Genomic DNA, 18,672 nt, shown 5'->3' on the forward strand with positions numbered 1-18,672 from the left:
GCGGCCAGGTGCCCCCCGGTCCACCGGTCTGGGGCCGAAGGCCTGGCCCCGGAGAGGGGGAGCCCGGCAGGGTGTGCGTGCACAGGAGGGGCATGAATGCAAGCTGGGGGTGGGGGGGAAGCCCAGCGGTGCCCCACTGAAGGGGGAGGGTGGTCTCCCAGGCCGGGGGGGGACGACTCCCTGCCGCCACCAGACAAAACACTGGGGAGGGGGGAGAAGGGGGGTCCCTCCAGCTGCTGCCAGCTGCTCTGCCATTAACACGCCTGCTGCTTCCCGCCTTCCCCTCCCTGGCTCCCAGCCCAGCCGGCTCCCGGCAGGCAGCCAGGGCCCGGCTGCTCCTGGCAGGGGGTGCGAACCAGGGGGAAGGGGCTGCCGAGCCCCTGGGATGGATTTGGGGGTGCTGCGGCCACTGGACGCACCAGCGCCACTTCCACGCTCCTTCGCCCACCAGACCGGCTCCGTCTTTCACGCGAGCTCGGCCCCGCTTGCCCCCTCCGGATACAGGATACCCCCCGGAGATCCGGCTGCAGCAGCTGGGGTGCAGGGGGGCGGCAGGGGATGGGGACAGGGCCAGGGGGGCTGTTATTTAGTCTGGCGCCATCTCACCCCAGCCCATGAAGACAAGAGCAGGCTGCAGGGGCAGCTGGGCCTGGCCTGACCCCCCGCATGGCAAGGGGGGGAGGAGTCGCAGGGCACCCACTCTGCATGGCCACCGCATCGCCCCGCGGGGGGATGTCTGCTACTTTTGGGGTCCAGTCCAGGGGCCTTTGTTTGTGTCGTCATAGTTCTAGTGTATAGATGCTCCCCAATTACGGACACCGAGGAAATGGTAGTTGGGAGACGGTCCCTGAGTTAGCGAGAGACACCAAGGGATTGTGGAAGTCGTCTGCTGCTCCACCATGAAGTCCACCGGCGTTTGTAGAGTCACAGATGCTCGGGTCGGAAGAGACCTCAACACATCATTGACTCCGACCCCCTGCCTGGGCAGGAAAGAGCGCTGGGGTCCGACGACTGCAGCCAGATGCCCATCCAGCCTTCTCTTAAAGACCCCCAAGGTAGGGGAGAGCACCACCTCCCTTGGCAGCCCAGTCCGAATTTTGGCCACCCTCACCATGAAGGTATTTGTCCTGACACCCAGCCTAAATCTGCTCTGTCAGTCTGCGAGCATCGCTTCTTCGTACCCCAGAGGCGTCCTGGTGAACGGAGCATCTCCCATCCCTGGCTGCGTCCCCCTCAGCCGTCACCTCCCTGGACCTATTCGTCACGCTTCTGCCGATGCGGGATCAAGCGCGGGTAGCTTCGCTGGTGATTTCGTCGCGCTGACGACTCGTGTTCATCCTGCATCCACGGTGATGCCAGGATCCCCTTCCGCTGCCGTGCGGCTGAGGGGGTCACTGCCCAGCCAGTCCGCGCTGGATAGTTTTGCGCCCTCGGTGCAGCACCCTGCACGTGTCCTTGTTGCGCTGCACCCTATTGCGTGCTGCCCACTTCTCTAGCCTGTCCAGGTCCGCCTGCGTTCGCTCCCTGCCCTCCGGAGCGTGCCCTTCACTCCACTATTTAGTATCGTCCGCAACCTTGGACAGAGTACACGTCACCCCCACATCCAAGTCGCTGATGTGGTCCACGGACCGAACCCTGCGGGACCCCACTGCCCGCATCCTTCCGCGTTGATACCGACCCCTCTGCTGCCACTCTCTGGGTGCGACCCCCGAGCCAATTTGCCACCCACCGGCCCAAGTACACATCTACCTCACAGCCTCTTCATTTATTTATGAGAATGGGATGAGAGCCCCTACCGAAGGCCTTGCTAAAATCGAAGAAAACAGCATCCACCTCCACTCCTGCATCCAAGCGTTTCGTGACCCCGCCATAGAGTGAAACCAGGCGGGTCAGGCATGATCCACCTGCTACGAATCCAGGCTGGTTTCCCTGCTGCATTATTTGTCCCGCTGGACTCCCGCAGAGATGACCCTCCCAAGGCTGGAGGTGAGACTGACTGGCCTGTAACTACTCGGATCCTCCTTCCCCCCCGTCTTGAAAACAGGGACCACGCTGGCCCTTTTCCAGTCCTCCGGGACCTGCCCCGAGCGCCCAAACAGCCGTGCCAGCGGCTCTGCTGTGACACCGGCCAGTTCCTTCAGTGCCCTCGGGTGCAGCTTGTCCAGCCCTGCCGACTCGACACGTCCCCTCCATCCGCGTGCCTGCACCACGTCAGCAGAGCCTTGTTCTCCTCCACTGTATTTATTGAGGCCGGCAGCCGCTACAGCATGCCTGTGCCCATTCGAGCGGGCCACGCGGCCTCTCCACCCTTACCCGTAACACGTCTTTCTGAAGCCCGGCTAAGATCCAGCCCCGCCAGCCTTGCCGCCACCAGCCCAGATGCTAGAAGCTATCTGGGCCCTTCGTACAAGGCGATGCAATGTCAGCTCTGTGGGGCAAAAACAGGAGCTTGGACCTGTCTGCTGAGAATATCTAACTACCATCAGGCGCTCAGGTTTTCCGCCCATCCCTAGGGCTTCCTCCTCCAGCTCTGGCTGCTGGACCTGCTGCCAGGGCCAGGTTTGAACTCGCACACGAGGCTCTGGGATCATGCGTGTATCCAGCCACGTACATCTCCATGCACACCCTTCCATCCCCGCACAGCTCTGGTCTTATATGTCCCCATGACACCTCCCAGCCCCTGGACATCACGCAAGGGGTAAAGCACGGCACTGAATTTTCTCGGTGACGGGGAGAAGACCCTGGGCCCGGCCTGCTGGTGCGGCATGGGTTTGCAACGGGGGTTTGAACGCAGAGTCCATCGCTGCAAAGGCCCTGTTCACCCCTGGTGGAAATGCGGCTGCTTCTGGGCTGGGACAGGCCGGCGCCCGCAGGAACGGGACACGGACTGGAAAGAAACGACTGTTTCTGGTGACACGGAGGGTCCCGGCTGCAGAGTCTGGCTGTGGGTCCTGGCGGGAGGGTCTTGCCCCCCGCTCCGGCTCAGCCCCACGCTGCACTGGGGCAGGAAGGGATTTCCCCCCTGCTCAGACTGGTCTGCATGGGGCGGGGGGGGTGTCCTTCCTCTGCAGCGGGGGCACGGCCTGGGCCTGGGCTCCCTGCAGCATCCACGACCCCCCGGCAGCAGCAGGACGTTGGCGGCCGCGGCTCCCTTGCATCCTGGGGGCAGAGGCGGGGGCGATGCCGGGGGCTGCTTCCTTTGGGGCTGTCTTTGGCGCGTAAGACACGGGAAGATGAGCCGCTGGGGGGGGACGTGGCTCTGAGCTGTGCGTCTCCGGGGGGCTGTCACAGGCTGCTTTGGCTGGAGAATAAAGCTTGTGTAGGAGCCTGGACCCTGGACTGTCCTCTCTCCCCTCCGCCTTTCCCTTTCATCCTCTCCCAAGCTCAGAGCCTGATGCCAGATGAGCTCTGGGACCTGCCAGCTGCTGGTCTGAGTCACTGTAGCAGCTCTCCCATTCATACCCATTATGCAGGCGGTGACACTGAGGCACAGAACAGGGTCTCGCTGGCTGCTCCCACTACCGGACTGCGCTGCTTTTCCTCATTTTGGAGCGGGATGGGGGCTGCCCTGGGGCTCCAGCCGAACGTGGGCACTGCTCTCGAGCCCCCCGAGTCGTCTGTGCGAGCAGCAGGAGTGCGAGGCAGGCTGGGAAGCGGGAGGGGGGCTCTGCGGGTTCAGGCCAGAGGAAAGGCAGCGTCTGGCCAAGCCGCGGGAGGGGAGGAAGGGGCTGGCGTGCAGAGCTGGCGGGAAAAGCCCCTGGCTTGCAAAGGGCGCAGGCCGGAGCGGGAGGCCCAGGCGGGGGCTGCTTCCAGGGGCAGGCCTGCAGCGCGGCGCGGAGACCCGGCCTGGGGGGCTGCAGGGAAAACCTTCCCCACGCCCCGAGCTGGGGGGGGGGCAGAAACCTGCATCTCCCCACCTGCTTCTCCTCCTTCCTGGATGCTCGCTAAGCCCAGGCCTGAGCCCCGACTTCTCCTGTGTGCAGACCCCAACCGGGCGCTAGCCCAGCTCAGCTCCGGCTTGCCTCAGTTTACCCAGAGCCGGGTCCTTCTGGACCCAAGCGGAGCTGGGAGGAGGCCGTGCGGGGGCTGGCACCGGCCCCCTCTCCCCGGGGTGGCTATGCCCTGGCCGGCTCTGGGTACAAGGCCTCCTGGGTGCATTGCCCCCGTCACCAGCTTGCCCCCTCCTCCCAAAGGATTGCCCCACTGGCTTCTTTTGCTCCCCGCCCGGCGCAGCTGGCTGGGGCCGGCGAAGGGGAGGGCAGGGCGGAGGAGTCACATTTCAGGCTGACATCAGCGCTGCCGCCCCGGGCCAGAGCCACTGCGAGAGGCATCGCCGAGGTAGGCGCTGCGCAGCCCCCGGGGCTGGGGGGCCGGAGCAGCAGGAGCCGGACCCGGGGTCCTGCCCCCCAGGCAGGGAGGGGAGGGTGGCCGGGCGGTCAGAGCTAGGGGGCCGGGAGGGGGGACGCCCGGTCCCTCGCTGGCCTCTGGCAGAGCCCGGTGGGGGCGGGATGCCCCAGGGGTCGGGGGCCCCCTCGGTGTCCGGCCTTCCCGCTGCGGGAGGCCCCTCACCCGTGCACCGAGCTGCGCCCGTGCTCGGCGGCGCGGGGGCCTGGGGGCCTGGCACCGGCGGGGTGGCTTGGGCCCCCGACGCGTGCAGCGGAAGGGGCCCCCCAAACGCAGCTCTTTCTCCCCCGCAGGTCCGTCCCGGCTCGGCGGGCCAGAGGGGCGGCCGCGGCCTGGTTCTGGGCCCCCGGAGCTGGCGACCATGCCCGGAGCCCGCCCGCTGCTCCTCGCCCTCTGGCTGGCGCTGCCCGGCGCCCTGGCGCTGCCCGGCTACCTGCAGCGCGGCTGGCTGCGGCTGCTGGAGGAGGGCGAGGGCTGCGCGGCCTGCCGCCCCGAGGCCTGCCCGGCGCCGCGTGGCTGCCTGGCCGGGCTGGTCCGCGACGCCTGCGACTGCTGCTGGGAGTGTGCCAACCTGGAGGGGCAGATCTGCGACCTGGACGGCGCCCAGCACTTCTACGGGCGCTGCGGGGAGCACCTGGAGTGCCGGCTCGACGCCGGGGACCTGCGGCGCGGAGAGGTGCCCGAGCCCCAGTGCACCTGCCTCTCGGGCCAGGCCCTGTGCGGCTCCGACGGCAAGACCTACGCCCAGGTCTGCCGGTTCCAGGAGGCGGCGCGGGCGCGGCCCCAGGCCAACCTCTCCGTGGCCCACGAGGGGCCCTGCGAAGCAGGTAGGGTCGGGGCTCGCTCGCGGGGGCGCGCGCCGTGGGCCTGCGCCGCGAGCCGCTGCAGGAAACCCCAGCGCCGCGGGGCGGGCAGGGGGCTGCGGGGCCACGTCCGGCCCAGGGCAGGGTCAGCCCAGCCGGACCCCGTGTCTGACCCTGGGGCCGCACGAGGCAGTCGCCCCGACCAGCCCCAGGCATCGCCCCGGGGTGCGGGGGGCCGCGGGTGCCGCCATCCTGCTGCTGCCAGGGGGCTTCGGGGGTGGCCCTGGCGTGCCCTGCAGCAGAGGAAGGCGAGCCCCGTCTGAGCGGGGGGAAATCCCCTCCTGCCCCGGTGCAGCGCGGGGCTGAACCTGAGTGCGGGGGCAAGACCCTCCCGCCGGGACCCTGCGGGGTCGGCGCCGCGGGAGCATGGGCGCAGCCCAGCCCCAGCGCCTCTGCTCTCGCGGTGCAGAAATGTTTCCTGCTCTCCATCTAAACCTGCTCTGCTGCAACTTCAAGACATTGGTCCATGTCCTTCATGGAGGGGCTGCAAGAGGCACGAGCTGTACTTCAGTAGCACCCACAAGTTGCATCGTGTAAGGCTCTGAGTACACGCACACACACACGTGCATGTGCCCCCTTGCACACACCCGGAGAAGCTGTCCTGCCCCCTGCCCCGAGGAGGTGCCAACCCCGACAGACAAGGCAGGCGCAGGCAGGAGGAGGAACCCACCTGGAGAGGGGACCTGCCCAAGCCGGGACCCCTGAGAAGGCCCTGGAGGAGTTGAAGCCCTGCCCCCGGTCCCTGCTGCCTGGTTATAATGCCACAAGCCCTGCCCGGGGGAGCCAGGACAGCACGAGCCAGGAAGCCGCCGGACGCTGGATGCGGGGCTGCCAGTGCCGTCTTGGCCTCCGGACAGCTTCGTTTCCAGCAGAGCTGAGAGCTTTCCCTCTGCTCGTCTTTGCAAACAGCCCCGGCCCCGTACCGTCCCCTCCAGCTCTTCCCCCTCCTCCAGCCGGGGAAGGACGTGGCTCCGCTCCATCCAGCTGTGCGGCTTCCTTAGGGGTTCACCCTGCTCTGCTCTTGGGGCAGGTTTTGGAGGAAGCCGGGCGGCCCTGAGCTGGCTCTACCCAGCGCAGACCACGCTGGGAAGCTGGTGAGGAGCTGCGGGGTCGGGCCAAGCCAGGCCTGCTTGTTCCACCCCGGCCTAGACCCGCTTGGGAAGCAAGCCTCCCTGTTTCTAGGGGGAATCCCCGCTTGTGGTCCATGCAGCCTGGGGGAGCTTTGCTTCCCTCCCAGTCCAGTATTTGTTGCACAGTTTGCTTGCATTAAACATCTTGGGGAGGAAACCTCCGCTGAGCTGCTCGGCTCAATGCCCTGGGGAAGCAGAGGGCTCTGGCCACTTTTGGTGCCGCCGCGTTGACTCTGGAACCTAATGTCAGCAGCTGCCGTGCCCGATGGTGCTAGCTCCTTTGCCTCCCGTTGGCTATGTGCTGGTGGGCCTTGGGGAAGGTGGGGAACAAGCATGAAGGAAAGGATGAAGGATCGGGGTACCCGAGTTTGGAGATCACGTGGGGGGGAGTTTGCAAAGACGGGGAAGAAGAGGCACATGTGCTGTTCTCCTGGCCAGCGAGGGCAGAGCACGTGGCAAGGGCCAGACCTTCCCCAGGTCCCCGCTGCACCTCCCTCCAGGCCCTGTGCCAGCTGTCAGCCGTGGCAGCCCCCACCACGCCGCCCCGTGCACCCCCGGGCCTGTCACTGCCTCGACGCAGCGTTAACAACCCAGCCCAGCTGTTCGGCTGGATCCCGGGGCCCCAGGCTCCGGCTCTCGCCTCCTGTCGCGGGCTCCACGGCTGTTCAAATCAAGTGCCTCCTTGGGATGGCCTGCCGGCTGCTGGGGGGACCTGCCCACTCCTGGCAGCTGCTAATCGGCCCCGCTGGCTCCCCTGCTCCTGGCGCTGTGCCGCCAGCCTTAGCCTGTGCCCACCACAGCCCTGGGTCCCTGCAGCATCACGGGTGGCCAGGAAAGACCCCTGGAGATGTGCTTTCCTGCCCGGTCCATGCCGGGGGCTCTGGCTCCTGGGATGCGTGGATGGGGGCAGAGGAGCCTGCAAGCGCTGCATGGCCGTGGGAGTCGCATGGCTGCAGGGTGCAACTGGGGAGGGGCGTTGGGGGCACCTAGCAGGATTGCCGGGTGGTCGTGGGACCCAACCGTGGTGGGACAGAGCCCGTGAGCTCCGGGCCACGGGGCCCATGAGGGTTGGGCTGGCTCCTGACCACGTCTCCCCTCTCCCCCGTCCCCCCGCAGAGCCCCAGATCCTGTCCCCTCCCTACGACGTCTGGAACGTCACCGGGCAGGACGTCATCTTCGGCTGCGAGGTCTTCGCCTACCCCATGGCGTCCATCGAGTGGAGGAAAGACGGCACGGAGATGCTGCTCCCGGGAGATGACCCCCACATCTCCGTCCAGGTGAGGGGCTGTGGGGGCGGTGGGACGTGCGGTCCTCAAACAACGCCCCGACTCTTAGTGTCTCGGAGGCAAGGGCCGGATCCAGGGTCTGATAAAAGCAGGGTGCAGGCGATGAGCTGTGTCATCCCATATAACATGACCTAGTTTTTCTTCAGTTAAAAAACAAGCTAGAAGCTTTCCTAAGATGCCAGGGGCCTGCTTGGGGCTATAACATTCAGTTCAAGAAAGAAGCAAACACAAATACAGCGCTATAGAAATGCACATTTATTTACCCTATTATATATGAAGCATAAAGAACACGGTGCACTAGGGCAATAATAGTCCAAAGCTGCTGTTTCTTTTGGCCCTGTTATCAAAATACTGGGCATGTCTACACATGCTCTTTAATGCGCAGTAGCCTATTTTACTGCGCATTAAAGTGTCTCATAAAAAGAACAATTTTGTAATTGCATGAATGCACACTAAAATAGGCTACTGAGCATTAAGGGTCACTTAAAAAGCATGTGTTTTCAATACTGTGCATTAAGGCAGCCTAATGTGCATTTATTTAGCACCTCACATTGGAAGTACTAAATTTAATGCGCATTAGGAAAACAACATGAATGCACGTGTAGATGCACCCGCTTAAGTGAACATCTCCTAATCAGGTTTGTATAACCAAATCAAGTCTCTCTGAGGGCCTGGAGAATGCACCCAGCACTTGGCTGGCACCTATTTCTACACCTGTTTTTAGCTGAAAAATAAAATCTGCAGGCAGGTGGGAGGCTCTGTAGACACCGCGGTCTGTCCAGCTGCACCCTCAAGCAGCTCCTGTGTGTCTGACATCCAGGGAGGCGTCTCAGCTGGCTGAGATCCTGCCTGAAGTGCCACCTCGGCAGCCCCAGGAGACAAGCGGGCAGGCGGCCGCGTCGCACCCATCTATTAAAAGATGATGACACGGAAGCTGCAGGCTGGAGAAGCCCGATGGCGGGGTCGGCAGGAAGGCTGCAGGGGGAAATTATGGTTTGGGAGAGAAAGTGCGGTCAGAGTTCAGTGCAACTCAGCTCCAGAAAGAGGAGCTTATTTGCGGGAAGGAAGGGCCACAGGGTCCGGGCACGGCCTTGTCTCCTGCTGAAGTGGCTCCCCTGAATCCTGGCTGGTCTGTAGGACGATCGCTGTCCCAGTGCTCCTCGCTTGGCCTGCAGGCACCTTGGGCCAAAGTGTGTTCCAGAGCAGCCGTGGACCAGAGGGACTGAAAAGGCCTGGGCAAAGCCAGGTTTAAGCTGGATCTCTGCAGAGCTGCGTCCACTGCAGAAAGAGTGTGGGCAAACTGGAGGGAGTCCAGAGGAGGGCAACGAAAATGGTCGTGCTGTTAACTACGGGGGTCCCTGCCCTTCTTTGCCATTAGCCTGCGGCATGCAGAGGGTCAGGGTTTGAAGCCAGGAGAGCATCTTTCTAGCCCTTTCCCCCCTTGCACGCAGGCTCGTGGTTGCCTGAATGAAGCCCCATAACATGGAGGTAGCAAGCTGGGGTTTTATTAGGGGAAAAAAGACAGTGGGGGCTCAGGCCTGTGGTCTGTGGCGGGGATGTTCTGCGGTATAGACCACGGTCCCCTGCTTCGCTGTGGCAGATTCAGGTGCGATTTCTTGTGTTGTGTCAGGCTTGACGGTCATCTCATTAAGAGATTAGACAAGGGGTTTGTCTGGGGTGGTTTGCACAGGGCTGATCCTGCCTCAGGCAGGGGTTGGACGAGCCCCACGGCTCTAGGATGCTGCAAAATAAGGAGAAAGGAGAAGAGGAAGCAGCTAGGGGGACTGAAGGAAATGCACTTTTCCATTCCACCCCCCTTTCCCCTCCCGCCTGGCCTAAATTGTACAAGCGAGCAGCAGAAAATGCTAACGGCTTTTTTTTTTTAACGAGGCCCATATTGGCCGCAGAGGCCGCGGCTCGTTGGCAGCACGTGCAGACGGGTGGGGGACTGGTGCTGCAGGGTGGGCCCAGGTACCATTCCCGGGCCACCCTTAGGCAGTGCACTTTCCTGGCTGCAGGTCTGCCGAGAGGCCTCCCCGGCGCAGCTATTGCATGTCCCGCGGGAGAACCGCGCCTCCCGAGGCAGCCGGCTAGGGCTTTCCTGGTCCCTTGTGAATGCCAGAGATCTCCGCATCTGAAAAGCATTTCGGTTGCTTTTCTGCTCGCTGCCAGCAGCTCCTTTCCCGGCCGGCTGCAAGGGTTGGGGGACGGGGATGTTGACAGGGCCATGCACGGAAGAGCTGGCTTTGGGAAATGGCTCTGGATCCCTCTGCTCCCTCAGCATCCTATTATCCCCCGTCACCTGCCTCTTGCAGGAGCTCCGGCCTCCGTGCTGGTACCTCTGCCTGCACCGGGCCGCTAGAGGGAGACTTTTGTATCCCAATCTCCTAGGTCTGCCAAATCAGTCCAGGGAAGTGCGCGCGCACGCGTGTGTGTGTGTGTGTGCACGTGCCAGCTGCTTCCCCAGCAGTAGGAGGCTGTTATCCTTCAACAGCCGGAGCCGCCGTGCTGCTTAGACCCCTGCAGACGTTGGTAGCAGAAGCACAGAGCGGCGGGGTCACGTCTAGTCCCACCCCTGCCTGAAGCAGGATCAGCCCTGTGCAAACCAGCCCGGACAAACCCGTCATGTCAACTCTTCGGAAAACTCCCATCAGCCCTGACACCACCAAGACATCACAGCTGAACCTGTCACAGGGAGGGCAGGGGGACTGCGGTGGCCAGGGTCCTGCTCTCTAAAAGGTTGTTAATGGATGCTCGGGAGACCTGCTAGAGAGGAAGGCGAACCCCCCCCACCCGAAATCCACACCAATTTGAGCAGGATGGAAATCTCTTCCTGACCTCAAATGCGGCATCGGTTTGAGCCCGAGCGCAGGGGCAAGACCCTCCAGCCAGGACCCTGCGGGGTTGGTGCCAGCAGGAGCATCGGTACCCCAGCCTGGGGTAGGCTTACAACCCCTTGACACGGAGCAGAAAGTGTGGGATGGGGGGCAACCGGCAAAGCCCTGCTGAGTTGCACCGGGGATAGTGCTGGTCCCGTTGTGCTTCCTTAGAGCACTGTCCTGGGCCTGGCAGAGGCAGGACTTGGCTCGTGCACCCAAGGGAGTCTCCCGGTGTTACCCCAAGGTCGACTCTCAGGGCTTTTATTTTATCTGAAGAAGTACAAGAGAAGTCCAAACAAGCTCCTCTGAACTAAACACCGGTGTCTTGGGATATCAGCAGCCAGGCAACATGACCGAGAGCAGCCACGTCCAGCAGCGATGAGGTCCCAGGCCCCTCGGAGCCTGTCCTCAGGGTTCGGGACAAGTCCTAGACTCCCACCCCTCTGCTTTTGATACAGCCCAGGTATAGAGGTCCGTATTCTTGCCCATTTCTCTGGGATAACCATCTCTTGGCCAATTGAGTAGGGAGCAGGGAAACTGAGGCATGACCTGCGACCATGGTTGTTTCCTAGGGTTATTCCTAGCTGTTAGCACTGGGTGTGATCCCTGGCCCGTGCATCTCAGGTCCCTTGAAGCTGGCCCTCCCTATCCCTCTTCTCTCCCGTGCTCATCGTTGTGATCAGACCGAGCTGCTTCTGGGAACAGACCGTGCATCTGGGAGAAGCATGGCAGAGAAGGGGCAAGGGCTCCCTCCAGGCCCCATCGTGGACTCGGACCCTTGGTAGTCCCGCAGTCACAGAAAAGGGGTCTCCCGCTGCACACACCTGGCATTTCAGGAAAAGAAATTCTGGGTTTTCTTTTGGAGAGAACTGAGGTGGTGATAGAGAAAACTGCCCAATATAACCCAAAGCTCCAGTTGGATGCACCATCACAGTGAATACTCCGGCAGCCTTGGGAGACCGTCCCGACACGGGGGGGAGTTTTCCTCCAGTCACTCAGATGCAGAAGGGGCCTGGTGGTCTGCGCTGCCTGGTCTGCGCCCTGCTGACGTTACCCCACGGCATCTCCCTGCAGTTTCGGGGCGGCCCCCAGAAGTACGAGGTGACCGCGTGGCTCCAGATCCAAGCCGTGCGGGTGACGGACGAGGGCACCTACCGCTGCTTCGCCCGCAACAAGGTTGGGCAGGCGATGGCGCTCGCCAGCCTGACGGTGCTCACGCCGGGTAAGCGAGGCTTTCCCAGCCGGAGGGGCTTATCGGGGTGGGGGTGGGCTGTGGGGCAGGGCAGTCCGTGGGGCGTCCGCAACAGGGGAATAAGGGAGCAGCTGCTCTAGCCGGCGGCAGTAGTAGGTTGTTATCCACTAGCAAGAGGCGATGCCAGGCTCTGGGGAGTACGGGGTGCCTTTTGGCCAAGTCGTAGGAAGAAGGATAATGGGGATAAAGCCAGTCAACCTCCTGCTTCTGGGCTTGACTCCCTGATGCCCCAAATGACCCCCCGTGGTAGGGAGGTAATTTGAGCATCGTCCCTATGGGCGAGGGGGGCAGGGTTCCTATAGCACCCTCTGCAGCACCTGACACCAGGCCCGGGGACCCGCCAGGATGAAAGAGCTGATGCCATTTCATGGCGTGCATGAATTAACCCCCTGACCAGAGCTCACCGTGGGTGGCATGCGGCGGTCTGGGTCCGGAGTTGCAAGACCCCCTGGATCTTCCCCGGGGCAGGTGTTTGACCGCCTGCCCACAGGCTGCAGGGTGGAGGCAGCAAGGCGGGAGGGAGAGGGTGCTGGTCCCGTGCAGCGGAGAGGAGATGGGCCCATCGGCCGTGGTGTCTCTGCTGCACTTTCAGATCAGCTGAACGTGACGGGGCTGCTCCTGCCAAACCCCCGCCCGGGGCCGGAGGATTACCTGGACAGCGAGGAGCTGGAGGACTATTACTAGCGGCTCCCGGCGGGTGCTGGGCTCCTCCTCACCGCCCAGACTGCCTGCACCGGAGCATTTCCCCCGGGCCTCGGTGGGGAAGTATTGGGGGGATCTCACGAGCTGACCCCCCAGCTCAAAACTCCTCTGCGTGGTCCTCCGGGGGGGTCATTTTACGACGCGCCCCTTTGCTGGGTGAAGGGGGTGACAGGAGGGCGGGGGAGGGGGAAAGGGGGGAGTGCTATTGATTTGGGGGCTTGGGGGAGCTGGTGCCCAGGCATCAGGGACACCCCAGGCAGGGTCTCAGCTGTGCAAGGCACATCCACAGTGAGTCCGGAGAGGCCAAGCCATTGCTTCCCCATCCAGCTCCCAAATCGGTATGGAGAGACCAGGCCCAGCGGTGCTTTTTGGCCACCCCCAAGAACAAATGGCTCGGGAGAAGCATGAAACCACATCCCCAAGACGAAGAGCCTCCGGCAGCCAGCACAACTAGAAGTGAGCATCGGGGAGGCTCGCTACCACGGATGCGCCTTGCGAAGGACCTGCCGGAAACCTGATCAGATGGGAACGGCGTGCAGGATCTGGCCTTCCAGCAGCAAAGCGGAGGACCGTGGTGGTGCTCAACCCTTTTTAGACTCCGGGCACCCCGTGGTAGACTCCAGGCCCAGCGCGTTGCTTTCTTGGCTGTGGGAAAACAGCAGGGCCTTTCTTCTGTTGCAAAGACCTCCGAAATGACACCGAGGGCAGGAGGCGTGTGACTCTCTGGATTCCTGTCTGCAACCTCTGGGCTGAGAGGTGGAGGGGTTTGCACGCCTCGCAGTGACCGATGACCCGGAGCGACCCCCTTCCACGGCTCTCACGGCGTCCCCGGGTGAGACTCCCTGCGCTAACATACCCCGGGCCGAGCAGCTTCCGCGTTTCCAGCTGAGCTGGGCTGGGAGGTTATTTTTAATGCTGAAAACACGCATTGGTCTAAACCCCAACGCTTCCCGTGGTTTCCGCGCGGCTTCGACTCCGGAGCATATGGGGAAAAGCAGTCTCAGTTGCCAAGCGTTTGGCTGAAGTCATCTCCACGTGGACAGTGCCTGCTGTGCGGCTACAGAGGGCCTGGCATTTCCCAATTAAGCTAATTATACATTCAGAAAGGTCGCACTGGCAGCAGGGCCCTTGGCTGGCCCCACCCTGAGTGTTTATGATTATTTTTAGACTGCAAAGAAATGTTGTTTTTCTGGTCTGATTTGGGATTTTTGGAATCGTTGAGCTTTTTCATGGGATGGGAGAAACATTTCCTCCCTCCTGGCCCTGGTGTCCAGCTCTGCTCCCCCAGCTACTGCACTGCTGTGATCCCAGTCCGGAGACCCCAGGGGCTGAGTTTTAACAGGGTCCTGGCGGTATAAGATCCCCTTCTCCTGGTCTGCCACCACATTGTACAGAAGCACCACGTTGTGACTCTCCCCAGGGTATTAAAGGTTTTTTCCATCTCCCCTTCTTTGTATCCGTGGGTTTTCTTCCCTTGCAGAGGGACCCCGGGTCGCATCCAGACCAGCCTCCAGCACAGAGCAGGCGTCACTGTCCCTGACGCAGCCCCCCTGCCCAGCGTGGCACGCAGGGGACGGGAGGGGTTCAGAAGCGAATGCCACTCGAGCAGGACACGTGGGTTTGTATCCCTCCGCGTGGGTCAGTATGGTGTGTGCGCGTGTCCCAGTGAATGTTGTGGGGCTTGGCGGTGAAGTATCCAGCCTCCACGAAGAAGAAGCGTCTGAGAAGTGGTGCCAGCCTTGTTAAGTCCTGAACCTCTGGCTGCATTGCACTTCTGGAGCCCCCGAGAACCGCAGGATGGCAAGGCGCGGTCTTTGCAAGCCGGAGACGGACCTCCCTGCTTGCGAGAGGTTGGCTTTGCTTTTCGCGGCAGCAGCAGGGCGTCTTTGCGGACTCGCTTCCAGCCTAGCGAGGTTTTCAGCAGAGTCAAGGAGACATCCCAGGAGCTCGGGAAACAGGCCGACAATCTGGGGGTGAGCCCGCGTTCGAGAGAGAAGGGGTCACTGATGCTCTGCAGTCGCGGGCGAGCCTTGCAGACGAACTAGCTGGACGATGTGCTATGCACGCTCTTACCCACTCGGCCGGGCCAGAGGTGAGATGGAGCCAGCACAGGGCGGTATGGCGCTCTGCTTCCTTCCCCGGGGGGTTCAGCTGGTCTTTGGAAACTCAGTTTCCAGTTAAAAGGAAAAAGCAAAAAAGAGGAGGCGAGAAACGGACCGCAACAGTTCAGGGGATCGATGCGGCGACGTCTGCCTGAGTTTGCTGTCTGCCGGGGGCCTGAAACCACTGCGGGAGGAATGAGTGGGGTTTATTTTGTGGGAAGACCTCGGATGACAGGCCTCGGGGTGCTCCCTGGGGTCTAGTTGGCGATGCAGCGTGCCTGCTTCGGAGGAAGCGCGATGCCCTGTTCGCAGCTTGGCAGAGATGTTTCACGGGGAGATGGAGCCGGGGAAAGGAGAAGACGAGAGCGTGGGTGATGGCCAGCTGTAACAGAGACCTGCACTGACGGAAATCGGCTCCTTATTCCTCAATCCCAACCCCAGTCTCCCTTGACTGCGGGGCTTAGCTGATGCATGTCCGCCCTGACCCGCGGCCCCCGCCGGTGCATGAGTCCAGGGCTCCCAGTGCCCCGCAACCCCGCTGCGTCCCTCTGACTGGGATGCAGGGGGAGTTTGCTCCTCAGAGCTGGGCTGAGAGCCGTGCCCTGGACAGGGCTGGCGCCAAATGAAGGTGCCGCGCGTTCGCGCAAGCCAAGCTCCTGCCCGCCAGCAGCCGTGAGGGGCCTCTCTCTGCACCGCCAACCCCACCGGCCCCAAACAATCAATTAAAAACCATAAGATTTGAATAAAACCAAGCCGTGTGGGGATCTGCCAGCCCTGAGGGGGCACTGGGGCCAAGCTTTTCCCCCACAACCAGGAAAGAGGGAAACACGTTGATTTTTAAAGCAAGTGGAGACATGTTTTTTTTAGGAAATCCCCTGACTCCGGGACCTGGGGCTTTATGCCGGTCGCACATTGGGAAAAGACTCGCCGTGGACAGCGGCCACTCGAGCCTTGCCACAGGTCGCTGGAAGGGCGCAAGGCCAAGCCCCAGGGCAAATCCCGAGCTGAGCGGGCGTGGAGCAGCCCCATGGGCCTCGGAGGAGGGACCGGGTCGGCACCCTCCGGGATTTGGCCCGGCCTGGCTTGCCACCTGCGTCAGACACGGGCCCGGACGTCGGGCCGTTCCCAGCTGCTTTCCCCCTCGCGCTTCGGGTCTTTAGTGCTGGCGGAGAGCCACGACCTGGCAAATCAAAGGGTTTTGTTCAGCGCTGGCAGGCGGAGAGGAGCCCCGCAGCCACGGAGGCTGGGCCAGCCCTCGTCCCGCTCCTCGGGCCAAAGTCAACAGCGGCCGCCACGGGGCGCCGAGCGTGGGCCACGTGTGGGTCGGCGTGGCCACGTGCCTCCCTCCTGCTCCCCCATGGTTTTGGTTTCACGGGGGTGGCTTTTGGGCCGGGAGCCGTGGTTTCAGGGAGTGGGACAGCCCCACCAGTGCCTCCCAGTTTATTCCAGTCTACGCAGCTATAGACCCCCACAATTTTGCCCCCAGCGACGGTGCCCCTCGCTCTGGAGGTCTTTGCCCACCACGGTGGCCACGACAAACACCTGCTACCATCTGGGGCCTGGCCAGAGGGTTTGGACCTCCCAAAACCCATGGCTGGATTCAAAACAGATGCCCTTGGTTTCGGTGGGAGCTGGGCCTGGAAGGGAAGCTGCCCCAGTGCAGAGAGCTGGACCAAGGGGACATTTACTGGGCCGGGGGTTGCCCAGCAAGAGCTTTTTGCCTCCCTGTCACGACAAGCCTTGGGGTGGACAGAGAAACCTGCCCTCCATCTACGCCCGCCTTTCCCAGGCCTCGCTCCAGGCTCTCACGTGTGTTTAATAGCAATAATATTTGTGGTTCGGGGCCTGGAGAAGCTGGAGAGAGCCAGCCGGGGAGGGCATGGAGTTGGGCAAGGACCCAGCTTAAAATAGGTAGACCCAGGGCTGGGGCTGGGCTGGGAGGGGCAGTGCGGGGGGCTGGACCCGATGATCTGCAAGGTCCCTCCCAGCCCCTAACAACTATGAAACTGTGAAGCTGGAGTGGTTTGGGCATTGCCTAGGACTTGGGACACCTTCTCTGCCACAGACGCCCTGTGGAACAAGTCTCGTTGCCGCTCTGTGCCTCAGTTTCCCGGCGACAGGTGGGGGACGCAGTCTGCCCCCCCCAGCGCTACCACGGGTCAGCGTGGGCTGCGGGATGGGAAGACAGTCGTGCCAGGGGGTTATTCGAAGCCAGCAGGGTAGCAGGGGGCAGCGATAGACGTCGCTCCTGCCCCTTCCCAGAGTCGTTCAGAAGTAACGGGGCCTCTGGCTGCTCGTGCCCTTTGCGAACGGGATGTGCAGCCCGGTCTGCGACGTCTGCAGGCCCTTGCTGGGCTGGGCATCCAGGCAGCGGAGACGCGCTTTGCAACCAGGCTAGAGCGAATGAAAACAAGGGCGATCACTGTCTCCTTGCGGCCTCCGTGCTGCACCTGCAAGCAATGCGGGGTCCCGGCTGCCCAGCGCACCCGGCGGGGGAGATGTCCAGCTGGAGCACGCGCCCCGGATGCCACCCCGGGGGATCACAGACTCAAGAGCCGCGGGGCTGGAAGGGGTCTGTGGAGGTCCCATCTAGTCCAGCCCCTTGCCTGAGGCAGGGCCAGCCCTGCCCAAACCAGCGCAGACACATCCGTAATCAAAACTCTTCGTAAAACTACCACGGCACCGGGCATCACATGGAAAAGCATGCTGCTGCAAGGAGAGGTCCCAGCCAAAGGCCGTGAACCCCACTACCCCAGTCCACAGCAGTCGGACCCGGGGGACAAGCCCTTGCTGCCCCCAATGCAGCATTAATCTGAGCCTCTAGCCAGGGCCCTCCAGGGCTGCAGCCAGCACCCAGCGCCTTGGAGGAAGCCGAGGACGAGCCCCACGTCTGCAGCATGAACGGCGCGTGGCGGCAGCGAGTCCGTGGGGGGGGCAGAGGCAGGCTTGCAAGGCCCTGAGGGGTGGCGGTGTCTCCGAGCAGGTGTCTCGCAGAGGGGTCGCGGGCCTGTGGCCAGCTGCCCCACGTCCCTGCGCTGGCAGGGGGCTGCTGGCTGCTGGGGGGGGGGGGGGGCGGGGGACACAAGAGAAATCCTCTCTCCTGCTGAAATGCGCTCAGCCCGCTTACAAAGGAAGAGCCCCGGAGGCTGGGCTCGCTGTCCAGAATCAGTCACTGCCACCGGCCTTAATTAAGGCGATTTGTTGCTCCGGGGTAAGATGCTGGTTCAGCAGGCGCTGGGGCTGGCTGCGCAGATGCTCCCATTAACCCTCTCGGCACCGAGCTGCCCCGCGCCTGCTTTGCTGCCGCTCGCATGCCTCTGGACTCCCCGCTGGGCCAGGGGGCTTTAGCTGCTTGGATGGGGACCCTCCCAGGAGGCTTCGTTCGCCAAGCCGTTCTCAGCACGGGGCACAGGGACATGGGGACTACCTTTCCCAGGCATGCTGGCATCGCCTAACGTGCCTGAATGGGCCTGCAGGACGCCAGGAGATGCTCCGAGGCCCTGCCTGTGCCACCGTCACGTGTCTCGTGTCTCCGGCTGCAACAACCCTCCCCACCCAGCCGAGATCACGCCAGCGCAGGCCAGCGGCAGGGTCACATCACGCTCAGCGTTGCCAACCCATGACGGCAGCCAGAGAAACAGCTCCATCCAGATGGTGTAATGACGTAAGGGGCCGGGGTCAGGCGGGGATGGGGAGCACGTCACCTTCTTCCCGGCACAAAGATCCTGTCTTCTGCTTTCAGAGGCTGGGGGGGGATATCCCATCCTTGCCCCTGAGCACCGACAGTGAAATGCCATCGTAGGGGCCAGCGTAGGCCCGAGATGGGCACAAACCAGATCACCCAGGGTTTTGCATCCTCTCAATGCACTTGGAGATCATCAGTGGTCCCGACCCGCCAGGATCAGAGCCGGCCGGGGGGGCTGCGCCACTTACCGCACGGCAAAGGGGCTGACAGTGAGGAAATCTTTTTTTTTTTTGTCTCGGGAAATGTCAAGTTTTTAGTTGGCTTTTTCGTTTTTCAAGCGGGGGGGGAGGGAGTTTTATAGGAAAAGCA

General features: G+C 62.8%; 1 protein-coding gene across 4 annotated transcripts; it reads left to right on the plus strand.

Annotated features, from left to right (window-relative positions):
• The first annotated feature begins 4,193 nt into the window (after positions 1-4,193).
• On the plus strand, positions 4,194-13,962 carry KAZALD1 (Kazal type serine peptidase inhibitor domain 1). 4 transcript variants are annotated; one of them, XM_090057830.1, is made up of 5 exons: positions 4,194-4,338; positions 4,698-5,231; positions 7,514-7,674; positions 11,637-11,784; positions 12,407-13,962. In XM_090057830.1, exons 2-5 carry the CDS (start codon positions 4,766-4,768, stop codon positions 12,496-12,498), a joined length of 867 nt encoding a protein of 288 aa, XP_089913956.1. In that variant the 5' UTR covers positions 4,194-4,338; positions 4,698-4,765; the 3' UTR covers positions 12,499-13,962. The 4 variants fall into 4 exon arrangements, 3 of the variants coding, with proteins under 3 accessions (XP_089913956.1, XP_089913958.1, XP_089913957.1); XM_090057832.1 differs by lacking the exon at positions 12,407-13,962 and adding an exon at positions 5,677-5,800 and having other exon boundaries at positions 11,637-11,772; XR_016443544.1 differs by lacking the exons at positions 11,637-11,784; positions 12,407-13,962 and having other exon boundaries at positions 4,698-5,800; positions 7,514-7,538.
• The last annotated feature ends 4,710 nt before the right edge of the window (positions 13,963-18,672 follow it).

The sequence above is a fragment of the Crocodylus siamensis genome, chromosome 7 (genome assembly GCF_052110815.1).
Source record: "Crocodylus siamensis isolate JL-2025a chromosome 7, ASM5211081v1, whole genome shotgun sequence".
NCBI lineage: Eukaryota > Metazoa > Chordata > Crocodylia > Crocodylidae > Crocodylus > Crocodylus siamensis.